The sequence below is a fragment of the Leishmania donovani genome, chromosome 29 (assembly GCF_000227135.1).
Source record: "Leishmania donovani BPK282A1 complete genome, chromosome 29".
Taxonomy (NCBI): Eukaryota; Euglenozoa; class Kinetoplastea; order Trypanosomatida; family Trypanosomatidae; genus Leishmania; species Leishmania donovani.
This window is the reverse complement of record NC_018256.1, coordinates 403559-429967: the sequence shown is the minus strand read 5'-3', so window position 1 is coordinate 429967 and position 26409 is coordinate 403559. Positions and strand designations below refer to the sequence as shown.

Here is a 26409-nt window from a genome sequence, read left to right as displayed (position 1 = left end):
GCACCGGCGCCGGACGTGCTCGTGCCACCGCCGCTGATGCGCGGAATACGCGCCACGGCGCGGCCGGTGCCCCACGAGTGCGCCGAGTGGTTCATGCCGGACAGGCGGTTCACCGCGTACGCCTGGCGCGAGTTCTTCGCCATGTTCGTGTGCACGAACTTCACGATGTCGTTGCGGATCGGCGCAGTGAACACGGCCGGCAGCGGGCACGTCCCGACAACGGAGTCGGACGACGCCGAGTACACGCTCACAGACGGGCGGGCAGACATTGTGGAGAGAGCTGGGGGTGACGTAGCTGTTCTGCAGCCGCGCGGAAAAGAGGGGGAGGTGAAGGAGGTATAAGGGCGAGAGTAAGAGAGGACGGAGAGGGAAGAGGACGGACGACATGCAGGGCGTGGGGGGAGGGGGACGGAGAGGAGGGGCCATGCATAGGAGGCACACGTACACCTTCCTACGCATACACACACAAATGCGACACGCAGGAGCGGACCGGGGAGGAGGCCAAGCGCTGCTGCCGGTGCTTTACCCCGTTTACTCGTGGTTGCTTGGCTGTTTTCGACGCGGGTAAGTAACGGATTCATGTGCTGGCTGTAAAGACGAGTCTGCTTCGCAGCATCGGGTGAGAGCACTGCTGTTGAGGAAGCGTGTGCCTTCTGCTCCTGTGCGTGCTCGGGTAAGCTGCCCGTGGGCGAGAAAAGGGAAGGGAGGACTCGCTGAGGTACAGGGCGAGCCGCTGATGACCACGAGCGGCTCTCGGGCAGCGAAGTAAAAGAAATGAAAAAGATGGAAACACCCACTAGTACGCAGAGACGCAGCTGTAAAAGTGAAAGCGTACGCGCTGCTCTTCAGTCAGAGGAGGGGAGAGAGACGATGGAGCTACAGCGACTTTGAACAGAGACGGAGAGAGGAGGGAGAGACACTCCTCTCTCCGTGTGCTTCCGTCTGTCGCAGCGCTACTGTCCCATTCTTCTCTCCCGCTCGGCGGTAGATGGTGCAATGAATGTGCGGCCTCGCCAGAACTGAAAGAGCATTGGCGTACATGCAGTGGTAGGTGCGATATGAGCATCCATAGAGAGAGTGTCAAGCGGCCCGCAGACGCGCAAACCGCATGTATGCGCCATGCCTCGTGTGTCCTTGCTGCTGCGATTGCAGCTGCCACGCATACAGAGCACTATAGTCGGCATAGCTGTAGAGTCGAGGAAATGTGCTTGTAAGTATGATGGCGTTACTCGAGTTCTGCGCGGATAAGCGCACGCCACGCCAGAGGGCGTCTTTGCTCCCCATCCCCTCTTGCCTCATACTTACATCTCTATATGTAGAGAGAGAGGTATCCTTGTGGGCTGTAGCTTAGCTTACAGCAGTGCCAAGTAAGGGGCGGTAGAAATGCGGAGACTGCGGCACACCGCCACCAATCGCTCTCGAATAAGAGAACAAAACACATCAAGGCTGCCGCGGTGCAGAGGCACCAGCTCACCCCCCTCGAACAGAGGCAACGGCGGTGCGGTGGGCGGCGGCGAAGACGACGGTGGCCGAGCTGTGCCCGTCGATGTCACCAGCGACACACCAGGGAGGAAGTAGCAGAGTTTAAGGGAGTCGAACTCGGCGTCTGTGAGGCTGGTCCGCGTGAGGTCGTGCACGCAGCGCAGAAATTCTTTGAGGATCTCATCTTCTACGTGGTACAAGCACGGCGTGAGCCCGTCAGCTGCTAAACCACCGCCAGCGGCGCCCGGTGCCGGCGCGAAGACTGTAGGCACTGCCACAGAGCGGTGAGTGCGTCTTTGAGGAGACGAGCTGAAGTGCACGGGGGACAAGAGAGCGACTGGACGCTGCTGAGAGGACGAGCTGCCGAGCACGGCAGACGGCACCGCCACCGCTGAAGCACTCGAAACAGTCGGTTTCGGTGTGCCGCGGCGGCTTAGCGCATTGCGGTTGCGCGAGAGCTCCGTCCTCCCTGGCGGCAGCGCGGAGCTGCGGTGACCCGACAAAGATGTGGCGACGGGCACCACTCCCCCAGACTGGCCCTCCAATGGCGACTTCAAAGCGCCGTGACGATCGCTGTGGCTTCCTGTGGCGGTCGCCAGTCCCGCGTCTTGCGACAGCGGGGATGAGGAGAGAGTCGCCTCCATGGCGGACGCCGATGGTCGCCCCAGAAGAGGCGTCACCTTTTGCGGACTCATCTCCAAGGAGTCGGCAAGCGAGCCCTGCCGCCACAACTCACCCTCAGAGTCGACTGAGATGACCCGCTTGAAATGCAGCCCTGCAACCGACGAGTGTAGAGAGTCCACAGTGGTGCTGGCACCCATCGCCACTGGAAGAAAGCTGTTAAAGCCCGACGACGTTCGTAAGATGCCAACGCCGCCGCTGCTGAGCTGCAGACCACTGTTGCTCTTCGTCATGTGAAACGATGCAGCGGAGGAGTTGCCACACGCGCCGGAGGCCATCGACGGCATGCCGTTGTAGTACACCGCCCCAGGGGCAGACCCGAGACTGATCCCTTCCACCGACATCGGGGACGAAATCGACGTCGCGCGGCGCAGTGACTGCGTCCGGCTCACCGGGACTTCTAGCCGGTGTGGTCGGCGAAACAGGCTCGTGCTGCGCAAGTAGGCGGCCGCCGCAGCCGACGACATCTCCGCCGAGTCTGGTGACCGCTGCGAGACGCTTGCGTTCGGATGGCTGCTTGCACTCCCACCACTGCACACCTGCGATTGCTGCGTGCTGAGCTGCGGCTCCTGCAGCGGCGAGCTCACGAAGGAGGCGGACTGCAAAGACAAGGCCGAGAGGGCGCGTTGAATGCGCAGCGACGAGCTGTGGGAGACTGGATCGGCGTCCACGAGAGCGGCCACTAGCGTGGCCCCGCCTCCACTGCCACCGGCGTGTGTTGGTGCGGTGAGAGAGACACCTGCTGAGCCCAGTAAGCTTGGCCTGGTGACGGTCGCCGCGGGACTGAGGTGGCTTGCTCGGGCAGGGTGCTCCACGGCAGAGCGAGCTGAGGACGGCCGTGTCTTATAGCCGTCGTCGTGCGAGGTGGCAGGCAGTTCACTGGCTCGCGAAAGGGAACGAGCATTGGCACTACCTACACTGATGGAACGAGACACGCTCTTGTCTGCATTCGCCAGCACCGCCCTGGCCCCTTGGTTGCCACTAACGCCGTTCCCCTCACCGAAGTTGTCCATCTCGTCAGCGCAGCCGTCAGCACCCTCCTCGAATACATAGGCGCGCAGGTAGGAAGGAATGGAAGATGATGCAGTGCTGCCCCGCTTCACTGGGCTGCTACCGCTGGGAGCCTGCCGCGCAACGGTAGCGTTAGGCATTGCGAGCGGTTTCGACTCGCCTTCTCCGCTGTGCTGCTCAGCAGCCTCTCGTGCGGAGGTCCGACCTCCGGTGAGGGCTGACGGCGGGGCTTGCGATGCCCCCGCGACATCAGAAGACGTATCAACGACGGCGGAGCCGCGGCAAGACTGCTTACCAGCACCGACGCCCGCAGCTTCCTGAGTGGGTGCCCTGACGCCGTCAAGGGGGAAACTGCTGAATGTTAGCGCTGCTGCTTGAGCAGCCCCCAGAAGCGTGTTCGCGCTCACACTGCATGCTGCTGCTGCACCGGCACGTTCTGCTGAGGCAGCGTGATCAACCCCACCGCCGCCATCCGCCATCTCAAGAGCGCGTTGGATAGCAGCAGCAGCCTCAATCAGTGCACTCAGGGCTGTAATCTGCGGTACAGGATCGCCGTCACATGCGTCTTGCCGCTCCTCGGTTGCCTCACCCAACACAGAGTTCTGCAGCACCGCAGGTGTCGGGGCTCCAGGTTCCTCGCTTGTGACTTTGACTGTCATTGCGGCACGCCCATCGCCGCCGTCAGCGTTCAAAGACGCCGGAGCTAGCGGCGACGCTGCCGGGGCGGCCGTGCTGCGGTCACTCGACGGCCGCGCTGTCCCGTGTGTTGTTCGGACAGACGAGACTGGCGCGGTGGGGTCCCCTGGTGAGGTCCCGCAAAGCGGCTCGTTTCGACGGACGTACGTCCAGACAGCGGCGATCTCTAGCGCCACACGACCCAGGAGATGTGCGATACGGCGCCTTTCGAAGGCGGAGAAAGAAGCACCGCTGAGATTCGCCACCGCGGGTGCGGCGTTCGCCGCTGCACTAGTCCCGGCAACGGAGAAGAACGCTGCTTCGGCGGCATCACTGCCATGAGGACCGAGTGGGAAAGAGGAGAAAGCAGTGGTGGGCTGGGCCAGCTGGAGCGATGGGTCTGCGTCCGACAGCAAGGACGCCGTTGGGTCACGTCTATGCGATGCCAACGCCGACGCGGACCGCGAAGAGGTGCCGTTGCTGCTGCCGGTACTGCGGGGCGTTGCTGCACCGCGGCTGCTATCCCCTCTCCCCTTGAAGACGCTGTAAGGGTGCTGCTCCCTGTACTCGCACGCCCGCAAAAGTCGCGAGAGCTCCCGCTGAATGAGCTCGACACTCTCCTCCGCCTGCTGGGCGGTAAAGACGGCTGGCAGAAGAGGAAGGGGATGAGGACTCGCCGGGGGCGGCGATGCGGCGCGGGTGTGTGCGTTGGGCGCTCGAGGCTCATGCATTTGCGGCTAGCAGAAAGAGAAAAAAAAAACGAAGAGAAGGAGGCAAAAGACAAGACGGAAGACACACACACGCGCACGCGCAAAGGCGAGACACGTATCGAACCAGCAACTGAGGGCCCCGATGAAGCGGATCAGAATGAAAGGAGACGGGGGAGGGGAAGAAGGAGGATGGCAGAAAATGTAAAAGTCGGGGGAAGAAATCGAAACACCTAAAAGAACAAAATGGGGAGAGGGCCACACCTCAGCCACAGACACGTACACCTGCAAACACCTACAAACAAGCAAGCGACGTTGCTCAAGTGCCAACCAACCAAGAACCGAACGAACCGACAATAAAGTCAGGCCGATCCCCCAAGCGCACGAAAAGTAGCGTGGCAAGTCAAGGACGCGGGATGTGGGTATAGGAAGCCCTTGTGTATGCTCATCGTCGTAGTTAGAAAGGGAGAAGCCGCAATAGTGTGAGGGCAACTAACAACGTTTGGGGGGAGAGAAAGACAGAGTTGCGCCAGAGCACGTGCGTTTACGTGAAAAAGGCGCCCTCTATGTGCACATGCGCACGTGTGTGTTCGTCTACGGGTAGCGAGGAGATTGATGGGCGCGTGTCTCTGCCTAGTGAGTTGCCTGAGAGACGGTTCGAAGAGGGGAGGCGGCAAACACGTAGCGGAACGTTTTTCGAGTCACAAAGACATCAACAGAGACGAGGATAGAGAGAGCGGCACGCGCGCGCGCTCGAGTGGATCCCAAAGCTGAAATTTAACGAAACAAGAGCCGGGAGAAGACACAAGAAGAGTAGCCGATCGTCCTCGTTGAGGCCTCTGCGTGTGACCAGCTCCACTCCCCACTCGCCCACCCACCCCTTACCACAAAACAACTAACTACGTCCGTGACGGGCGAGGGAGAGAAAGACAAGTGTCCCATGCAAGGATGGCGGGGGATAAACACAGAAGAGATCTCCAAGAATAAAACAAGAAACGCCCACTCCCCCGAGCGTGTGTGTGTGTGTGTGTGTGTGTGGATCCGAGGCGTCGGGACAGAAGAGAGCGAGTTGAAGAAGGCGGGTAGAAAGCAAGGGAAGAGGTGCGGTGAGTGTGTCAGACGCACCCGCAGAGAAAGAGGTGGGAAGTCACCAAAAGGTATTCGCGTGGTGTGCGCGCGTGTCGCGATGTGGGGAGGGAAGGGCGAGACGCATGTGCGGCGAGAGTGCCATCCCCGCCACGCTGTGTTGCATGCACAGAGGGCATGCATGCGGATACAATCTGTGCGCAGCCGCCTCCAATCGTTGGCAGACTCCTAGGTGTTAGCGGGGAGACACAGCATGGGTAGGCAGACTGCACGTCGCTGCTGCTGTGTATTGTGAGACTGCCACCCTCTTTCTTCACAGCCTCCATTTGACAAGCTTTTGCTGCAGTCGCCAACGAGACCAACATCGTCGCTGTCGTTTTTTGAATGTATAGATGTGTATGCGTATGTGTGCGTGCCTGTGGCAGCACAGTGGTCGTGAAGGGCGAGGTAGCGTTGGAGGTCAAAGCCTCTTCTCTGAGCAAAAGCATCGAAGAGACGCGGCAGCGGCGGCGACGAAGAACACAGACGAGGCGCGCACCGAATGACTGCCGAGGTAGCAACGAGCAGACTCGATAGAAAAGAAAAACGACGAGGGGTGCACAGAGCTGTATATATATATATATGCGAGAGAAATCGGCCGCGTCAAGAGCGCCGGAGAGGGCAGAGAATCTGCAGAGGCGTAACAGAAGTCTTAACGACAACCAAAACCTTGCCATCCCCTGATGCCACCTTATTGCTCTTAGGATGGCAGCGGAAAATGCTGCTTGACAAGTTCGATCAGGTCCGCCTTGCGTCTTGCCCCGCCGGAGCTCACGTTCGCAGTCGCCAGATACTCCTTGAGTTGAGGTATGATCAAGCCATCCCACGCATTCTCAGCGGCAGCGCGGCGAATCAGCTCCTCGATGGACACATTGCAGGCGTCCTCTTCGGCGGAGGCTGCCGTCGGCCCTGCTGCCTCCATGGCTCCCGCACCCGCTGCGCTGTCGCGCGGGCGGCGCGTCGCCGAGCCTGCCACGCGCGGCTGCGGGCAGTACAGGAAAGCGTTGTAGTCCTTTCCCAGCACCTCTTTGTTGAAGCTCTGGAAGAGCGCTGCGAAGCGTTGCATGCCCTCGTAGTCGGGGAGGGTGTTGTCCAGCTCCTGCGGCGTCTTCTCTGCGCCATCCGTAGAAGGGCCTTCCTCCCCCGCCTTCGCCAAAGCAGTCCCGCCGGCTGGGTGCAAGGGATTGTCTGCCAGCGGGAAGAACTGTCGGGCGAGCTCTTGCAGTTTGCGGTACTGCCGCTGGAGCGCGGGATTGAGCACCGCGTCTACTTGGTAGGACACCGTCAGTGCACTCACAACCTGCTTTGCAAGTTCGAGGTGCGTTGGATCAACGGAGCTGTCCGCCAGTACAGGGGTGGCGTGTTTGCTGACGCGCGTGCACGTGCGCAGCTCCGGCACGGCGCGCAGCTCCTCGGCGTAGGGAAGAGGCACCACGTAGAGCCCCATCCCATCCACCGGCACCTGATCGCGCTTCTCCGGATGCGCTGTGAGGTCTGGCGATGGCACCAGAGCCACAAGACGCGGCGCTGTGGTGGTTGAGCTGCAATATTGTGCAATCGCAACCTTCTGCTTTGCACGCAGCCGACGCACGAAAAGGACAAACAGGCGATGCGAGTGAGCACCGCCGCGCTGCACGCACGAATGAAGGAAAGAGCTTCGTCGCACCACATGCTCCCGCTTCACAGCGTCAACAAGATCCTTGAATAGCAACACCGTGAAGCCAGGCTCCGTCCCGGTTGCCGCCACCTCCACCATTCGCTTGCGCTCCTCGCTGGTAAAGTAGACGCGCTCCTTTCCAACGGGTGCGTAGTAGCAAAGATCGTCGGGATCCACGTCTTCCTGCCTCACCATCGACTCGCTCGTGCAATTCTTCTCGTTGCGGAGGCGCTGCAGCTGTTTTGTGGGGCTGCCGCTGTCCCCTTCTTTGTTCCCCGCACCGGCGTCGTCGCTGTCCCGACCAGCTGCGGTGGTACGTGCATTGAGGTGAACGACGCGGCGCAGCATGCGGTTCGTGCGCCCATCCAGCCACTCTCGCTGCGGAAGGCGAGCGCGCATGAGAGGAACGTACAGACTCACAGCCATCCGCGGCACGGCAGCAACTCGCAACGCCTCCTCTTCATCTCTCGCTGTCGCTGCCGCTGTCGTCGCAGACAGCGCAGTGCTCGTTCCAGAGAGACCACCGATGCGGAGCAGGCAGTGCCGAAAGGGCCGCTGCGGATGTGCGCGACGCACGACAGAGACGAGCAGCTGCTGCAGCGCTCCAGCGCCACTATTCATGTAGATCGCACCCTCACCGCCGCTCACGAAGGCCTCACCGCGGGCCTCAGCCAGCGCCACCAAATCGTCGCCGTCGCCACTGGCACGAAATCGCGCAGCTGCCATCTGCATCTCTCGCAGCAATGGACCCCAGAAGAAGTCTTGCACAAAGCCCGTTGCGGCCGGAGACGGCGAGTCTGACTGACCTGATCCGCTCTGGCCGATAGTGGTGTCCGTAGTGGCAGCGGCAGGGTCAAGCGACTGACCACGCTGGTTCGAAACGGCAAAGAGCGGACTTGCAGAGCTGCCGCTACTGCAGCTGCCGGTACCGTCTGCGCCTACTGGCGCGGTGAGGGAGATCGGCAGCTCGCCTCGACTGGTGTTCGCCACCGTGCCTGCGACTTTGGAGATACCGCTTGTGTGTGGACCGCCACCACTGCCGGCGTTGCCGAAGCCGAAAACTTCAAGTACGACGCCTTCCTTGCCTAGGTCGCATGCGCGGCTGCGGCACAGGTTCCACTCATGTGCGTCACCGCCGCTCGGGTCGTCGCGGTTTGTGAAGACGAAGAGCCGCCGATGGCGAATAGCCTGCACGCTGCGGAGGCTCAGCAAGATGCGCTGAGCCTCCCAGAGTGCTTCGCTGAACTTGAATGCGGGAAAGGCGGCCAAAGCTGCCGGAAGAGCAGCCTTCGGCTCTGCGCGACCGCTAGCCGAAGACGCCGCGGCGAGAGCGGGGGATGTCGATGCAGTGGGCCAGTGACCGATGCGCGCCTCAAACTCCTCGTACGCGACGGATCCGGGAGCGCCAGCTGCCTCCAGCTGCTCCACTTTCTGCATGCATTCCGTGCCGATGCGAGTGGCCTCCTGCATCACGTAGACCCCGCGGAAGCCCGTCGAGGGGGCTGACGTTCGTGTGTTGTACAACACAATCGCCACGACGTCCTTGCTGCCGCACATCATCTTCTCTTTTAGCAGCGCGAGGATGCACTGCATCGTCATGGAGAAGAAAGAAGGGGAGGACCCGACGGCGGCCTTCGAGCCCCCCGCAGCACCACTACTCATAGCTGCCCCCTGACCAATGGTGAGCAGTGCGAGTTTCGTGACACCACGAGTGTGCGCCGGTGCACCCTCCCCGTTCTTACCAGTCTGAGTCGTCTTCGCCGACTCGCCAGCTGGCAGCACTCCGAACATGCCCTCGTTGCAGTCAACAAGGCACACAACGGCATCGCGCTGATTGCGCTGCCACAGCTGCTCACGAAACTCATCGAGGTCGAGCCCCTCGGTGTAGGTGCTGTCTGCTGCAACGACACCAGTCGTGCCCTCGCCCCACTCTGCAAATTCATCCATGGTGAGCTGATGGCGCGCTGTAAAGGATGGAGAGATGAGAGACGCTGCGTATGGTGTGTGTGTGTGTGTGGTTGTATTGAAATCTATGCGGTGACCGCTATGCGTCGGCAACGATAAGGCGCAGCGAGAGAAAAGAAGCCAGTAGCTGCTCCGTGCCACAGCTGGCTCGTGTGGTGTCGTGGACTAGCTATGAGAGTGCCGTCCCTGATCCTTTGGGGCTACCGTGTTGTCGCCTATGTTTGCATGCAGCCGCGCGAGCAAGGATGAAAGTTTTGCTCTCGCCAGGAAAGGATCGCTAAGCAGGGAGGAGTCCCCAATAAAGCAAGGGAATGCAGGAGGGAGGAAGGAGAAGAGCAGCAGCGTACGAAATCGGCAGAACGGGAGACAGATTCGAGGAGCTGCACGCGCCGTTTCGACGCTAGACGCTTGCAGAAGGCGTACACACCGAAGCGCAAACCTTCGGACAAAAAAGTGTCCACGAATGCTCCGATGAGACCCCCCTACAACTTCGAGTCATTCCTGTAAGATGGGGGGGACGACCGCCCAGAGCGGTCATCGCATGTGTCATCAAGAACAGAGAGACGTCACAGAGCGCGCGGCGATGAGGGCTGGTACTCTTTGCTGTACAGAATCGGCCTTTCTGTGCCTCCTCCTCCCCCTCCCCTCTGCGATCGAGCGCCTCCTCGGTGCCGGCATTTTGCTTCTTACTGTTGTGATTCTTTGTCGTCGACTGCCGCTCACAGAGCCTTGCCTCTGCGCTGCCACCGATGCGTGAACCGAAAACAGTTGAGAATGTTCACTGCGCATGTGTTTGTGTCTGTGTGTGTGCCAGGTATGCTCGCATACACACAAGGAGGGAGGGGGAGAGAGTGGCGAGGGCGAAACGAGCGTGTCACATAGAATTCGAAGAAAGGCGCAGAAGGCTGCACAGGAGGTGCTCATCGGCGCGCACCATTTGCCCACGTGCTGTTGCCTCCGATTTGCGCGACTGCCTTGATTTCCACACTTGACAGCATAAAAGTTGCTCGCCGCCATTCGAGCAAAAAGATCTTGTGCGCTCTAACCTCGTTGTCGGAACTCCTCGCCCCCCCTCCTCCTCTACTGCCAACCTCCACTGAAGCACGCACACACCGGCAATGGCCTGGGGAGCGGGGGGGAGATGGCGGTGATGGCGGTGGGGCTCCCGCAATGGCGTTAGAGCACTAACCGCGCTCTGGCGAAGCGCACACGAACACACGCACAGAAAGTAATGATACTAATCAGATGGCGAGCGAGATGACGGAGCCCGCAAAGAATAGAACACGAAACAAGCACATAAGTCTCTTCGCAGCATCGGACCGAAAGGAAACAACTATACATGCGCAAGCAACCCGTGCCCGAATGGAAGGGAGGAAGGAGGGAGGGGCTGTGCTAGAATGAGCCTGCAATTGCGGTACTGGACACGTCGGCTGGTAACGGTAGTCGTACAAGTGGAAGAGTCAAGTAGAAAAATAAGACAGCCGAACAGTTTCTAAAGGCTGTAGATATCTAAGCGAGGGCGCACGCACACAAAACGAGGGGGTAGGAATGCCCACCACCACCCCAACGTGTGTCTGTGAAGGCCTAACGTGAAACGCAAGCTGTAGTCGACACGGCATCGCTGTGGCAGCACACGCATGCACCCACACAGATACAGAGGGAGACACAAAAGCGGCAGTGTGAGAGGGCGAGAGGATATACAAGAGCCGGTCCCCTTCCCCCACCACCGGCAACGCACGCGGGCTCTGCCCCTCCCAGAAGGGCGGGAGAGGCGACGCAGATCTCAAATGCCGAGCCACGGTGCTGTGGCGCCACCCCCCCCCCTCATCCCTCCCCTCCCTATTTGCGCTAGCACTTTGCAGGTATCAGTTGCCGTCCGTGAAGCATGTGAGCGCCGCATCTGCCTTGCTGAACACCACTTGAAAGTGCAACGACAGGAGACGTCACCAATAACCCAAACGCCGATCCAATACCCGTCCCTGCCGCAGTGAAGGGAGTGGGCGGAGGCTGAGCGGCTGGAAATGGCGGCACCGGCGACATCTCTGGTCGATCAGCCAGCGGCGCGCAGGTCGTGGCATCGCTCTACCCCGCGTCGGCGTCGCTGTCCTCTGAGCGGGGGTCCATGATCATTCGAAAATCTGCCGGTTGCTCGGCGGGCGCTTCGGACGGCGGTGTCCGGGAAGGGGCGGGGGTAGCGGGCGTCGACCACAGCCTCTGCGACGGCGGTGCTGGGGTGAAGCGCGGCTTCGGAGCCGCCAGCGGTGCTGCTGGCTCGGCAGTCCACCCTCCCCGTTTGCCGTCCTCACCGTGTCCATCCAGGAGGCACTTGTACGCGGCGAAGAAGTCCTCGCGCTGGCGCACCCACGCCTCGTAGTCGCCGGGACTCAGGTGCGCAGATGGGCTCTGCAGGGGAGCGGGGGTAAAGCCCACGCTTATCGAGCCGATGGTGGCCACCACGCGCCGTGCCCCGTCCAGTGCAGAGGCGGCGCCGCCACCCAACTCATCGGCCCCAGACCCCCCTGTCGCCAGTGCGCCACAGAAGAGAGAGGTTCCCTCTTCGGAGCCGGCTTGCTGGTCCTGCCATTCCTGCACGCCAGACGCGTAGCGCCACACCGGATCATCCATTGGGGCAGGGGCATCGGCCAGGTACTCCAGCTCTTGCTTCATGTAGTCATGGCCGGCCTCAGCGCGCAGCGCGACGGGGAGCGAGGCGCGACGCAGCGATTCGCTGCCTATGTGTCGATACTGCATCCGCCACGCCTCCAGCAGCTCCAGCTCCTCTTTGTTGGGCTTGCCAAGGGTCGCCTCCAGCGCCGTCAGATACCTGCCTGCGCGGCCGTCGCGCGTGTGTGCCCGATCGCGCTCACGCCGCTGCTCCTTCGCCACCTCGTTCAGCCCGTCCACGTCGCGTTGGATGCGGCGGATGAGCATCTCGGTGGCCTCGGCGTCCGGCATGATGAACTCCTTCTTCCGTGGGCCCATCTTCCCTGCATTGCCGAACGGCGAGGAGCTGCCGCAGCGGAAGGGGTAGCGCTGGTGACTGCCATCTCCGCCGCAGAAAGAGCCGCTCACGCCACCTTGACGTGAGGCGCTGCGGCGCAGAACCGCAGCGGCTGCCATCGATGTTGGCGGGCGCGAAAAACGTGCCCCATTCCCGCCAGCGCGGCCTATACTGCCGTTGCCCACGTACGGCTCACCGCCGCCAACGGCGCTGGCGTGGATAGTGGGCGGGTACTCTACCAAGTACTCCGGCACTGGCTGCAGCGGCCCGTAGCCCTCCACGAAGAGGGCAGGAGCTCTGCATCGCTGGCTGCCTCGGTAGAAGTGCTCCACAAGACCCGCACCGGGCGCAGCCGCCTTCGCAGTGGCACTCGGGGTCGCCACATTCGCATCGGCCACTTTCTGCAGCAGCAGCGGCGCCGGCGCTTCCGATGTGAGCGGTGGCGCACTCCCGGCGGTGAGGCAATTGGCGCTGTGCCAGCGATCCCGCGCCGTGGCCCGCACCAGCTGCGGGTAGGACGGCACCCTGTTGTCCGTGAGAAGAACGCCGCCGTCCTCGGTGCCAGCCTCGCTTCTTTGCGGCGCCTCAGCGTCCGTCGTACTTCCACTCAACTTCAGCGACAGCGCCAGCAGAGACGACGACAGCCCGCCCGTGGCATTAGCACTCGGCATGCTAGCCATGGCCACCGTCTCTAGTCTCTCAAGAAGGCTGGGTCTCTGCAGCTGCTGCGCGCGCCGCTGTGACTCCACCGATGTGGCCACCGGCGACGTCATATAGCCGGAGCCGGTGACGCTGCGCCCGTCCCTGACTTGCTGCGCTGGTGGCGCCATGTCGAGCTGCGGGTTAGCCCACGCGAAGCTCCAAGGGATGTCGTAGTGTTTGCATAGCAGTTCGATCGCCTGCGCTGGGTCCCGCTGCACCAACCGCTGGAACGCCTCCTCTTTTTTCTGGCCGCTGCTTTTGCTCGGAGAGCCGCACAAGGACGACTGCGTCGCCATCGAGTCGGCGCGGACGACAATTCCGGGACTCGACCGGAGCGCCTGCTGCTGCCTAGGGCGATCCGGCGACGGGGTGAAGGCGGCTGCAGGAGAGTTCGTCAGCCCTTCAGCGTCGCTGTCCAGCGACTGCATCTGCGACTCATTCAACAGCACCAGTGTGTCAGGCGGTGGAGCCACAGTGCTGCCGGCAGTGGGGCTGTAATCGCCCGAAACTGCTGATGGGTGAAAGAATTCCGCTGACGCAGCCGCTGCCTCGCTGTCCATGCGGGACGCCACAGCAGTTCGCATCATGGTGAACAGTTTCCGTGTCTTGCTACGCAGCTTCGCCTCCGCCTGGACCTCCGCGGCCTTCTGCTGCGTCTCAGCAGAGTTGCCGTCTTTGAGATCTGCAGCCGCGAAAAGAAAGTTGTGCTTCGTGTAGCGGTCGTTGGGGGTGACGGACATGAGGTGCCGGCGTCCCCGCTGCGCCGGCGGCCCGAGCGCGACGTCCGGGTCCACCATCGAGACTGAGTGCTGGATGTGGGCGATGTCAGGCAGCTGCATGACGTAGCCGACGGCGATGGCCTCGCTAAGAGCCAACTCGTACCTCGGCCTCTCCCCCTGAAGGAAGATGTGCACAGGGGCGGGACTGGTGTCAGAGAGAGCGCTTGCAGCGGTGCGTGGGACGGGCATAGCTGTCACCGTTGCTGCTTCTGTCTCAAAGCGGGACGGCTTGCCCTCGGGCGGTGACGTGCTCGCCGTCGCCTTAGACCGCAGCGCGGCCCGATTCCAGACGGCGGCGTCGCGCTGATTGATCTCCTGCGCGAGAGCCGCCTCGTGGCACTGCTCAGCCGTCCAGGTGCGGTCGCGCTCCTCAAGCAGGCGCACCATGCGATGCAGGCGAGGCGGCAGCGGTAGGTGGCTGTGGCGGCCGTGAGCAAGTGTCGCGGCCTTCGATGGCACTTCCTTACCGAGGAAAGTCTGCTTCACTAGGAAGGCGCCGGCATTTGCTAACCGCTGTCTGGGGACACCGCAGCTATCGACCCGCGGCGGGCGCGTGGGTTGGCGCCGTCCATTATTGGCTCGAGCGGTGTTGCGTCCGGACCCTGCAGCGGCAGGAGTGTCATTTAGGGTGGGCAGAGGGACGGTGGTAGTCGCAGAGCCCGAGGCGACAGCAGAGATGTCGCTTACGGTCTTCTGATGCTTGCCGCCGGGTACACCAGCGCCTCGACGCTGTTGGAGCTGGCTCAGCGCAACAGACACCTGCTGACCCTTTCTCCCGCTAAGGCGGCTGATGGCCACGTCACGAGCAACAGCGTCGAGAGCCGTCTGCGGAAGTGTCGCGTCTGACCTGTCGGCCCCACGATCCGTAGTTGAGTAGCTGATGTCCTCCCACCGTACATAGCCGCGATAGAGGAAGCACAGCGCCTTCAGCTGCACCTCGCTCACCGCACGGCCGTACATGAGGTAGCTGGTACTGCCTCCGGGAGGTGCCCCCACCGTCGGCATGCGCTGCCGGCCAACAGTGTCCACCTCGATCTCTGGTTGTGGGGTACCGAAGATTTGCTTCATCAGCTGCGGCGTTTGGCTCGTGACCAGACCCGAGTACCGGTATAGTAGGTCCATCCGCCGGAGTGCGTCGATGAGACAATTCACCTTGATTCGCCAACCCTCCACCATCGTGCGCGCAGCAAGCCCCAGTGGCCATCGATGCGGGATCAGACATCCCTCGCCCAGCACGTCCCCTGGGCCGTATGTGGCGACACCTTCACAAATTGTCGACACGGTGCCGCGCCTGATGAAGGTCATCTCGGTGCACCTCGTCGATGTGCTCGCCACAAGCGAGCCCGGTGTGTAGATGACCGGCTCGAGCCGCTCTTGGATGAGGCGAATGGCAATATCAGGGAGCGGCTTCAGCAGCTCGGAGCCGGCCCGCAGCTGCTGTGCCAGCGCGCGCGTGAAGCGCTGCTCGCTCATCCACTCCACGCGGAGAACCGCCGCCTTCCGTAGCAGTCCATCACGCAGGGCGGCATCACGCTGCATCAACGCGACGAAACTTTGGCGCGGTAGGCACCACACATCACACACCGTGTCTGCCCGCAGTATGCAATGGCGCGGCTCGTTGAAAAGCACCGACAGCTCCCCAAAGGAGGCGCCCGATTCCACCACCTCCGCTGGCTGGGCTGTGGGTGTCTCTCTTAGGCGCCAGCAGCCGCACCCGTCGCATGGGAAGCGCGAAGCCACCAAACCATCCGGTGACTCCCCTGTCATCAGCAGTGCCGGAGTGATGCCGCTCTTCGGGAGCACGAAAACGTTCAGACGGCCGCGCCGCAGGAAGCACAGCTGCCGAGCGGACCCAGGCATGTGCGGGCAGGCCATCACCTCGCCAGGCATGTATGTGCGTGGCACCATGTGCGACATCAATGCGCGGATCGTATGCGCCGCAGTGTCCTGCAGCAGCCAGCTCTGCCTCACTAGCAGCTCTGTGGCGGCATAGTCGCTGTAGAGGGCGCGGTGCCGAGCGGCCACGATGAAATCGGCGACGGTGCGGGCGGCCCCACGCGGCACAACTTCGCCCGGTGCGGCGGCGCACCACGGCACGTACAGGTTCGGAGAACGCTGCAGCCGCTCCGCCCGCTGCTGGGCAGCGATTTCGATCACAGCGGCATGCACGTCGCTTGTGCGGATTCGGAAGGCGTCGACGAACTCCACGTACGTTGCTCCCCCGTCGCCTTTTGCACCCTTCGACGTAGCCGACGCGCTCCCTGACGCTGGCGCAACGACAGAGGTGGTCGAGACGGTGTAGCACACGTACTTGAATGGCGCCAGTCCAAGAGCCTCGCCGGCTCCCAGCACTGCCGGGCCACACACTTGCTCTGTGCGGATGGGCCGCAGCGTTGGCTGTCCGGCGGTGCGGCTGGCTCGTCTCAGCGAGCGCTGGATCGCAGTTGTCACGTTAGACATGGACGCACCATCCATATTCGTTCCGCCGCCGCCGGCGACGGCGGAGTTGTTGTATCCGATCGAATCGGTGGCTGCGTAGTCGTCTATGGCCAACGTCACTTCTGGCGCAAGGCCACCGCCGCACAGGTGTACCACATCCTTGGCCGAGGTGAAGTACATCCGTCGCTCCCCGCGCACTCCAAAGCCGCCACCACGGCGTTGATGCTGAGGCGCCGGACACTGCGCTTGCGTCTGTGGCTGGAAAAAGGTCGCGGACACAGTTCCTGCCACGATAATGTACACAAATGACGCCTCGGGCGGCTCACGGGGGTAGACCAGCACCCCTCCAGCCTCGATGCTGACGGGGGCAACTTTGTCCTTCAAGCAGGCAATGACGTCCTTCGGCTCTAAAGACAGATTAGCCGCGCCTCCGTCCAGCATCAGATCTCCCCCAGCCGTGTTGAGTGCCCGGGTCAGCGACGTCAGTGCGTTCGTCACCATCTTCGCATACGCTGCCGCACCTTCGACGGTGTCCCGCGACGGGAACCGTTGAAGGACGTTACGCTGGCGCAAAAGGAGCTGCTTCTTGAGTCGCACAATAGGGACGAAGTACTCCCGCAGCGCCACTCCTGGCAGGGCATCAAGGGCCGTGCTAATGTACGTAAGGCGGTCAATAGAAATCCCATTGACCTCGATGGCGTTGTCGCGGCTGCTGGAATGCGCGTTTCCGCCACCGAATGCGCTGGAGCGGCGGTGGATCGTGTGCCACACGCTCTGGCGGCGACGAGCGGCATCGCCGGCGCGCTGGGGCGCGTGCCGGATAATGCCTGGTGCGCTAGGTCTGACGGCCGTGAGCATCGGTGGAAGAGGGCACAAGTGGAGAGATAAAAACAAAAGCAGGTGAAAAAAGAAAGCGTCGTCTAAGCAGCGGGAGGCAGACCTTCTGCCCCGAGGCCTCTGTCGGTGCCCGTATATGGGAGGGAATACAGTCGTCCGCGCTGCCGCGGTGCCGCGTGCAGTGAATAGCAAAAGACCTCGAACCAAACAAGAGTAGGGAGACGTGACTTGTAGACGGTCTAGCTACAGCACGCGAAAAGAAAGGTGGCAGCAAAACACACAGAGGGGGTGTGGGGCGGCGTATGCTGGCGAGGGAGAAGACGACCCGACTAGCCAGCTTATTGGTGTTCACTCTCTCAATTCGGTTCAAGTGTGAAGACTTCGCGCCGGTGCTTTCGAGCGAGGGCGCTTAGTGAGAAGGTAGCGAGGTGTGTTGGGGCAACGGTTAGGGATGCACTGCAAAGATCAACACACACACACACAAACGTATACGCTTTTAGGCGTTGGCACGTCGTCGTCTTCCCGGCTTGAAGTTGTGAGGGGCAGGATGCGGACAAAAGGAGGAGAGGGATCCGAGCAGAGAGCGTGAAAAAGCGAATGCGCCCTCTCCCGTGTGTCACTCATGCACACCATCGATGCCTTCTCGGCAGACTCGGCAAGCGGCATTGAACCAGCAACTCTTTTGCAGAGGCGGCTCCCAGAGAGATCCATGGAGTCTGGGAGCGTGCGTGTGCGTGCGAGCGTTTTCCACGCCGTCACTCTTTCCTGAAGACTTTCAATGCGCAGGGCGATGTAGCGCATAAGACAGCCCGCACCCGCGCTGGCGGTTGACTGCAGAAGGGTGGTGAGCGCTGGTCGGTAGAGAGCATGGCGTGGCAGGCGCAATGTGTGTGGGGGAAGAGCAAGCCACATCTCAGACTTATCTGTGGTGCACCAGCGTGTACCATTCATTCCTTTGTTTGCGTTTTCTCATGCGCGGTGTCGCCTGCTATTGGTCAGGTACGTGACGACTCTCACGAGACCGTGGTGGGGGCCGTAATGAGCGAAGCATCACACATCTCTTCAGCCCTCCCTGCACTACCTGGCGCACTGAAACTTGGAGATGCGCCCGCACCCACGGAGAAAGTTAGCCGATTCACTTCACCTGAGCAGGGAAGGAAAAAAGAAAGAAAGAGGAAGAGAGACATGCTGCAACAGTTGTACACGCTTTACATCGCAGTTCTGTTGTTGCTCCCTTCCGTTGGGAAAAGGGGAGGGGGTACCAGGGATATCGGGCAGAAAATGACAACAACAGCCACCACACCTCCACAACAGACACACACACACACACACAGAGACACACCCATTCCAAGAACCAGCAAGGAGCGGACACTCACAGAGAGATGAGGCAAAGGACAAAAGAAGGGAAAGGAGACGGCCGCCCTTGAGCACGCGACAAGACGACGGCAAGCACAGCGGAGAAGGGGGGCAGGAAAGCGCACACAGGAGGGGGTGAATAAGAAGGCATTGTATCAAGTCAAAGACAAGGTTCAATATATATATATATATATGTACATACATATACAACAGCGCAGAGCTTCTTCGGCAACCGCAGGTCTCGCCTTCCCCTCCCCTCCCCAAGCTCTCGACGTCGGCGCGCTTCGTCCACCACACTTTCGTGCACCTGCAGGTGCAAGCGGGAATTTCTAAAACCCGAGATACTAAAAAAAGGCGTTGCGTGCCGTGTGGGGTTCGTGCTCGCGCGCACCTCCGCCAAATATTTGTGTAAGCATATGTGCCTCACAATAGTCATCAAAGGGGGTAGTGGCAGTAGTAGGGCAGCTTAGCCCGCCCCCTTCGTCGTTGAGAGGCGGTTCGCCATCGCCTGCTCGTCGTCGCGGGAGATCTTCGTCGTCTTTGGGTCGTACGGATAGACGTACTTCTTGAAAAGCTCCTCGTCGCGCTTCTCCCAGTCCACGTGCGAAAGGCGCTCCACGCACCCCTTCAGCTCCTTCTTGCCAATCCTCTTTGCCTCTGCGGTGGGCATGTAGCGCGCGTAAAGCTCCTCGCGCCGCGCCTGGCTCCTCTTGCGCTCCTCCTCGTAGATGCGGCGCACCTGGTCATCGATCTCGCTGGAGTCCATCTTCTTATCATTCTTGTGCATCTCCTCCGCCAACTTGCGATCTCGCTCAGCTCTGGAGTTGGCAAAGCGCGCCACCTGTTGATCGTACATGCGGCTTACCAGGCGGCCCTCCTCATCCTTCGAAATGTGCTTCTGCATCTGTGCGCGTGTCCGCTCCAGGGTGGCGCGGCGCTCCTCCTCGCGCTGCTCCGTCAGCTTCATCTGCCGGTAGTACAGGCGCTGCACGAGGTTCTCCTCCTCTTCCGGGGAAAGGAGGCGCTCGGCGATCAGCTTGTGGTACTCCGTAGCCGTCATCCTAACGCAGTGTGTGCGCGCGTTCCACGGTAAGTCTGCAGAAGCTCCCAAGCTAATGTGGGACAGAGCCCAATTATATATATATATATATATGTGTGTGTGTGTGTACTTCCTGAAGTGCTTGTGACCGTCACGGAGACGATTGCAAGAAGAAGCCGTCCGCACCCTATACGCAGGAGAAGTGGCTGAGAAGCTGCTGGACGACGGCGCACCGAGAAGAGCAAAGGTTTTGTAGAGAGAGTGGCGAGTGAATCGAGAGGCAAATTGATTGTGTGTGTGGGTGTGTTGCATCACAGGTAAAGCCAGAGAAAGCACTCCCGTAGAGCGAGAGAAACCTGCAGAGGGGAAATGTGAAGGATGAGAAAAATGCAATGGGAGAGAAGGATGAAGCGTTGCCTGTCCGCTGCGCAGAGAGGAGGCAACGTGGGTACAGAAAAGTACGAGGGCGTGCAAGGTCGCCTGCATGCTCTCACGAAGAGGGCCTTGAGCGCAGAGATGGTGGAGGGGTGAAGCGCAAGTGCGCATCGCGTAGATACGCCGAACATGCGCGAAAGCAAAAGAAAATAAGTAGATTTGAGCATCTCCGAGACATGCCACCAAAGAAGTTCAGCCTGACGATAGCACATGGTCTCGTGCGCCCTCCCCTCCCCTCCCTCCCTCCTTGCTTTGCAGACCGTACCGAGACCTCGTGTTGTCAGCGTCACCATCAGCGGGCATCTCTCTCGGACGTGACAACTCACCGGTCGAGTGCTGTGTGTACGTGCGTCCATGTGTGCCGATCCACGTGAATGAGGGCAGCGTGGTTTTACTGAGGCCCCACCGATTGCTGCGAACGAGAAGACACGAGGCAAGCAAGCAAGCGAAGAAAACAGTGACGCCCGCCAGGACCATCAAGGCCGTCGGAGAGGTGGCCGCGCAGGAGTGTTGGAGTGGAACTCCTCTCCTGGCGGCATGGCCCCTCTCTCGCTCTCCTTCCCGGTCACTGTCCGCGATTCACCTTGAGGTCCTCCGTAAAGACCGCGTGCGCCTCCGTGTAGGCGTTGGTGGGGACGTGGAAGTATGAGTCAGCCGACTGAGCCACATTAATGGTGCGAGGTTCCCCTCGCCGCACAAACACACCCATGTGCCCGGAAACCAGTGCGGCTGCCACGCTGTCACTCTCGGCAGCGCCATCGCCAAGACTCTTGCCGCCCAAGCTCCGCTCATGCTGTGCGGCGATCGCCCGCTGCATCAACCTCTTCTCCTGCTCGCTGGCGCCGTCGTAAAAGTGGTGCGCCATCTCGCGCACATGTGGAGCGGCGGCAATCTCGGGCAGCACATCCAGATTCGCGTGGCCCATCAGCGCCGACTGATGCTTTGCCTGCTGGATCTTGGTGAAGGTCTCCTCGAGCGACGTGCTCTGAATGAGAAGAACAAGCTCGTAGGTGACACCGTTGCGGTACTCCGCCTCGCGAAGCAGCCGCGTCCGTTCCCGGTAGGCCTGCAGCTCGTTCGGCGACGAGGCAGCCGATTTGCAACTTCGGCGGCCGTTGTTAACGGGGCGCTGAGAGGCCTGCCATGCCGCGTCCACTTCGTCCGCGTTCATGGGTAATGGCACACACGCGCTGGAGGCGGAGATGACTTCTGGGCAGCAGGCGGCGAAGAAAGCGCTGAACTCGCGCTGCAGCTCCTTCTCGACCTTAAGGTAAGCCTGATGGAGAAGCTGCTCTTTGTGCAGCACGCGGTCCGTCGCCGCCCGCGACAGCACAAACTCCAAGGGAGAAGCTGGATTCAGCACGATGTCCACTTTCTCCGGCACGATGGAGGCGTTGTGCAGCAGTGTGGAGACATCTGCAAAGTAGCCAATCAGGAACGGGTGCAGGAAAGGCCCGAACATGGGGAGAGGAGTTGCTTGCTTTAGTTGGAAAGGTGAGGTCTGGGAGACGGATTCCCAGTAGGCCGCCTTCGCCTCGTCCGCCGCCGCCTTCGCGGACGCCGCGCCCGCTACGCTCTCCTCACGCGACGCGGCTGCCGTCGCTGCTCCAGCTGTCCTCTGACGCCGCCCGGTATGCCGTTCGCGGAGGACGCGATGGTGATTGGATGACGCTACCCTGCGTCTAATGCCCCGCACCTTACTTGCGGAACCATGTGAGCGCTTACGTGCACGAGTGCGTACCGCCTTCTTCGCTGGTGCAACTCGACGCCTCTCACTAGGCGCACTCGATGTGTCAAGCTCCTTCTCCACAAGGCCGTCCATCAACATCGTGTCGAACAGCGCATCTGCGTTGATGGGTGTGCCATCAAGCGGTGTGGGAGGCGCTGCTTGTGCTGCGTCGCTGCCAGGAGCAAAATTAGGGACGGTGAGCTCTGCCGCCTTCAGTGCCACACATGCGCTGCCAGGCATGTGTGCTTCTGTGCCGTCTTCCGGCACAGCCTTGGCTTCCCTTTCTTGAGCTGGCTGACCCCCCTGGGATGCCAAACCGTCGGGGGCATCGTCCCTTTCCTGCATGGTCACCTCGGTAGGGGGCCGCGCCTCCTGCTGCGCGTGCCGCTGCTGCCACCACTCACTCTGGAGCAGCGTGTCGGGCAGCAGACCCATGATAGGCGCTTGACCACCAGCAGAGGCTGTGGTGCTTGAGCCGGATGCCCACAGAACCCCACTTGGGTCGCGTACCGCAAACCCGAATCGCTGGCAGAACAGCCGCAAGTATTCGAGCGATGTGAAGACGGGCAGCGCTATGTAGTTGTCCAGAGCAAATACCTGCGGCTTCACGTCGTACGGGTCCCACCGCCTGCAGACCGGGGACGCAAAGGAAAGCAAGGTGCTGTTCACCAGATGCCGCACCAACTCCAGATCTGTCCGGGCATCTCGATTCTCGCTGATGCACAGCGCAATAGCAGCCTCGAGAGCGTCGTTGCGGGGCAGTAGCTCAAGAGCACGCAGCTGCGCAGCTGCCACTCCCGGTGCTGACGCACCGCCGCTGCTGCTACTCGTAGCGCTGGCGCTGCGCTGCTCCTCTCGCAGAAGATGCTGGAGACGCCGGCGCTCCTGCAACTGCTCCATAGCTGCGCGGTTTGTCTGACGAAGACGCCGCAGTCGACGGCGCAGCGAACAAAATCCGGCGCCACGCGTCCCCCTGGGCCTAAAGCACATCAGTGTCGTCGACAGCAGCATGTTGGCAATAGCCGTTCGTGCACGAGGTGGAGTTCGTTCAGTCCTCCAGCACAGTGGAAGTGGATCGCTTGTTGTTTTGCTTAGAAAAAGGAGCCGCACGACTCTTTCCTCTCTCTCTGTGCCGCACACAGACGCTTGCGCTTCCAGCACTGAGACCTATTCAGGTTCGCACCCGCGCAAAAGGATGTGGTGTGGAACGACGGAAGAGAGACGGAGCGCGTGTAGCCGAGTGTGTTGTGGTGCTCCTCGCCAAAGTGCCTGTGCGGCATCTGCACCCCACACACTCCCTCGTCTCCAATAAAACAGTCGCCCAAATAGAAAGGACGATGGAGGCAGGAGAAGAGAGAAATTCGCGAGACGCACAAACACATCCACACACATTGCCATGAACGATGCGTTGAGTCTCGTCTTGGCGAAAAACACCAACACACAATGAGGGGAGCCAGCAGCTGCGCTCTGATAGCTCGCGCCCGCTGCTTTGAGTCTTGCGGGTTCTCCGGAAGGCGGGAACGACGTGAAAACTGAGCGACGTCGCAGGGGAGACACACGCGCATTCAGAGAGAGAGAAAAAAAAAAGCGAGGCTGCATGCGAGACACTATCGCCCCTTCGAGGAAAACTGTCGATCTGTGAAGAAAGGGCTGTAGTGGCTGCCCCCCTCCGCCTCCTCCTATCCTGACGAGCACCTCAAGTCTCCAACAGCACCTTGAGCATCACCCGAGGGTTTGACACTCTCTGGGGGGTGGGAGAGGTGGGAGACGATTCTACATGTCGTACTTTGCCCCGACGCTCTAATTCGTGTTTGCTTGTTGTTGTTTGTTTTGGGCTGCGTGTGTATCTCCTTCTATTCCTCTGGGCTCTGCCTCGCAGGAAGCACCGTGGGCATCGCGAAAGAAAAACGAAGGACAGAAAAAAGGGGGAGGACAAGTAGTGGTCGCTGCGGTGGTACTGGAGGTGAAGCTTACGAGCACGGATACCGAAACTAAGCGACAGCGCGCGGCAGCCAACGCATGCACTTCCACAAAGATGCAATCGGGCAAGGGAGCAAAAAAAAAGACAAGACTGCGCCTCCGTCGTTGCATACAACAGTCACCTATCGAGCGGGAAAAAGAGGAGGTAGAAGAAGTATAAACGAAGCCAAATGAAGATCATCGAAGACATGAAGCGGAGAGAGAGGGATAGAGAGGTGTGAGGTGAAACGCACCGCTTCTTAGGGCTTATCTGTGTGCGCGTGCCTGTGTGCAAAGACGCAGCGGTGGGAGGGGAGGGAAGGGAAGGGAAGGGGGGCTGGAGAAGGATGGACGAGGGGATGCAGGTGTTGGGTCGATCAGTCACCCGTTTGAAAAAGAAGGCAAGGTGAAGGAGGATGATGGCGGAGAGAGAAACCGGTAGGAGCCAACGGCGCGCGTGAGAGGGCCCCTCCATATCTGTGTGTAGATCAGATCCACACTCCCTGTAAGAACCGTGGATGAGTTGCGTACTATCGGCAGTGTTCTTGCGCAGCTGCGCTGCCACGTGGACAAGAGGCTCCAGAGGAGCCGCGGCGCGCAAGGGAGGGAAAGGAAGATCCCTTGAAGATGAGCCAGGGTGCTTGCTTGCAACGCGAAGCGCATCGTTCTCACTCCCTGTCCCCCGCCCCCATCATTCGCTCGAGGGTGCCCTTAACATCCCCGTTTTTGCTCTCGGCTCGTGCCTGCCGCCACCGCAGCGCTTTCATTTGCTGTGTTTGTGCAGCAACCGGTCTAAGCTTTCGGCGTGGGCAGCGGGTTCGCGGATGTCGCCGAGAGATGGCTGTTGAACGTCAGCACGATCTTACCCCACGCCTTGCTGTCGTCGAGCCGCGCGTGCGCCTGAGCAACCTCCTCTAGCGGGTATGTCTTGTTCGCCACTGGCACAATCACCCGCTCATTCATGTAGGGTATTACCGCCTCCTCGAAGGTGTCTACTAGGTTCTGCTTGTAGTCGTCTGACTGGCAGCGAAGCTTGGAGAACATGACGTGTGCGCGCTGTCGCAGCAGAGGAAGGCAGTTCAGGTGCACCGTTGCACCGCCCATGAAGGCGAGCACCACGATGCGGCCGTCCTTCGCCAGCACCGCGGCATCCTCGGAGATGTACGACCCACCAAAGACAGAGTCCAGGACAAGATTGATGGCACCCTCGCCAAGGAGGCTCTTTACCTTCGGAGAGAAGCACATGCCGGTCTCATCCGGTGTGCGGGTGAGGTTGATGCTCGCAAAGTTCTTGCACACCTCCACCTTGGACTCTGAGGAAGTGGTGAGAGCGGTGGCCTGGAAGTACTTCTCGACGAGCTGTGCTGCCGCAGTGCCGACGCCGCTGGCTCCGGCATGGATGAGGACTTTTTGGCCCCTGCGACAGTCGCCGTGGTACTTTAGTGCCTGCCACGCAGTGAGAAACGCCTCCGGAATTGCAGCCGCCTCGATAAAGGAGTAGCCTTGCGGGATATGCATGACGCTGCCCTCGTGTGCAACGGCGTACTCGGCGTACCCGCCACCCGGCAGCAACGCCATCACTTTGTCGCCCTCCTTGAAGTCCTTTACATCGTCCCCTACCTGCTCGACAATGCCCGACACCTCCAGCCCCAGAACCTCGCTGCTGCCTTTTGGTGGGGGGTAGTGGCCCTTGCGCTGAGCCGCGTCGGCGCGGTTGACGCCAGCCGCACTCACTTTTATGAGGATGTCCCTCCCGCGGGTGATGACAGCCTTGGGTATGCGAGAGATTTGGAGCACGTCCGTATCGCCGAACCCCTTCAGGGTGACCGCACGCATCAACTGCATGGTTGCCAAAGGAGACCAAATTAAGAAACAACGAAGAAAAAACGAAGAGACAGAGGGAGCAGGTGAGGTATGATAGCCCCCCACCACAAAAAAAAACGTGCCTTGCTGGCAGTGTGCGTGCCTTTGTGGTGGGCAAGCAGATATGATCGCCGAGGAAACAGCTCGAGCCGGGATGAGAGAAAAAACGAGAGGCCCGCAAACACAGCTGCGCCGAAAAGAGCGTAGCACGATGCACCGCTGCTATTAGTGTACCCTGCCCTCGCTGGCGTGAGATCAGAGGGAAAAAATGGAGGATTCAAGGGGAAAACGAAGTTTACTCATCGAGTTGCGGGGTTCCATCCCCCATTTTTCGAGTGTGCTGTGGACGATGTCACCGAACGTGTTGAATGTGGCCAAGAAGGGCGGAGCTGACCTCTGCATTCCGTTTTCACAGGGCCGCTGTTTATCGCGTTTTGATGACCTCTACGGACAGTGCAGGGTCTGCCCCCTCCCTCCCGCCCTTATCCATCACGTCGTGCTCTTTGCCATGTTGCTAGGTAGACCCCGCCACGCGTGGTACGCAGAGTCACGGTTCCGGCGGCCTGCAGGATTAGCGGCGGATTTGCTGTTTTTCAGAAGTGGCCGCGTATGGGAAAAAAAGTTATCCGTGCATGCATTGCAGCATGAATCGCATGGCCGCGTGCGCAGCCTTTACGGAGGGCAGAGAGGGCCGGCGTGCTGTCTTTGGGAAGGTGTGGTGCTGCTGCTGTTCTTCGCTTTCTTTGGAAATGTTGTTTATGCCTACAAGGCACAGCAAACCGCGCAGAGCCCAGCCGAGTTGATGCTATTTGCGCCTGGCGCCCCTCCCCTTCCCCTCAGAGGCTACCGGTGACGACCATCTGCCTCGTATGCGGATGCATGCGTACCGCGCACCCTCCCCCTCACCGTCCTCCTGGGGTTGCAGCCTATGTGAAGGCCGTGCTCTGCGGCAGACGCCGAAAGGCGT

General features: G+C 60.8%; 7 protein-coding genes across 7 annotated transcripts; all 7 read right to left on the bottom strand.

Annotated features, from left to right (window-relative positions):
- Positions 1–2: 2 nt before the first annotated feature.
- Positions 3–269, bottom strand: LDBPK_291180 (ribosomal protein L1a, putative; the record flags this gene model as incomplete). Its single annotated transcript, XM_003862485.1, has 1 exon — positions 3–269. A coding segment is annotated over one exon (267 nt), but the record flags the coding sequence as incomplete, so codon positions are not given.
- A 1083-nt stretch (positions 270–1352) lies between these two features.
- On the bottom strand, positions 1353–4580 carry LDBPK_291150 (hypothetical protein, conserved; the record flags this gene model as incomplete). The annotated part of the gene is made up of 1 exon (XM_003862484.1): positions 1353–4580. The coding sequence occupies one exon, from the start codon at positions 4578–4580 to the stop codon at positions 1353–1355; it is 3228 nt and encodes a 1075-aa protein (XP_003862532.1).
- Positions 4581–6381: 1801 nt separating this feature from the next.
- On the bottom strand, positions 6382–9285 carry LDBPK_291140 (KU70 protein, putative; the record flags this gene model as incomplete). The annotated part of the gene is made up of 1 exon (XM_003862483.1): positions 6382–9285. The coding sequence occupies one exon, from the start codon at positions 9283–9285 to the stop codon at positions 6382–6384; it is 2904 nt and encodes a 967-aa protein (XP_003862531.1).
- Positions 9286–11385: 2100 nt separating this feature from the next.
- On the bottom strand, positions 11386–17082 carry LDBPK_291130 (hypothetical protein, conserved; the record flags this gene model as incomplete). The annotated part of the gene is made up of 1 exon (XM_003862482.1): positions 11386–17082. One exon carries the CDS (start codon positions 17080–17082, stop codon positions 11386–11388), a length of 5697 nt encoding a protein of 1898 aa, XP_003862530.1.
- A 1801-nt stretch (positions 17083–18883) lies between these two features.
- LDBPK_291120 (hypothetical protein, conserved) lies at positions 18884–19477 on the bottom strand (the record flags this gene model as incomplete). Its single annotated transcript, XM_003862481.1, has 1 exon — positions 18884–19477. The coding sequence occupies one exon, from the start codon at positions 19475–19477 to the stop codon at positions 18884–18886; it is 594 nt and encodes a 197-aa protein (XP_003862529.1).
- A 979-nt stretch (positions 19478–20456) lies between these two features.
- LDBPK_291110 (hypothetical protein, conserved) lies at positions 20457–22631 on the bottom strand (the record flags this gene model as incomplete). The annotated part of the gene is made up of 1 exon (XM_003862480.1): positions 20457–22631. One exon carries the CDS (start codon positions 22629–22631, stop codon positions 20457–20459), a length of 2175 nt encoding a protein of 724 aa, XP_003862528.1.
- Positions 22632–24371: 1740 nt separating this feature from the next.
- LDBPK_291100 (hypothetical protein, conserved) lies at positions 24372–25424 on the bottom strand (the record flags this gene model as incomplete). Its single annotated transcript, XM_003862479.1, has 1 exon — positions 24372–25424. The coding sequence occupies one exon, from the start codon at positions 25422–25424 to the stop codon at positions 24372–24374; it is 1053 nt and encodes a 350-aa protein (XP_003862527.1).
- Between the last annotated feature and the right edge of the window lie 985 nt (positions 25425–26409).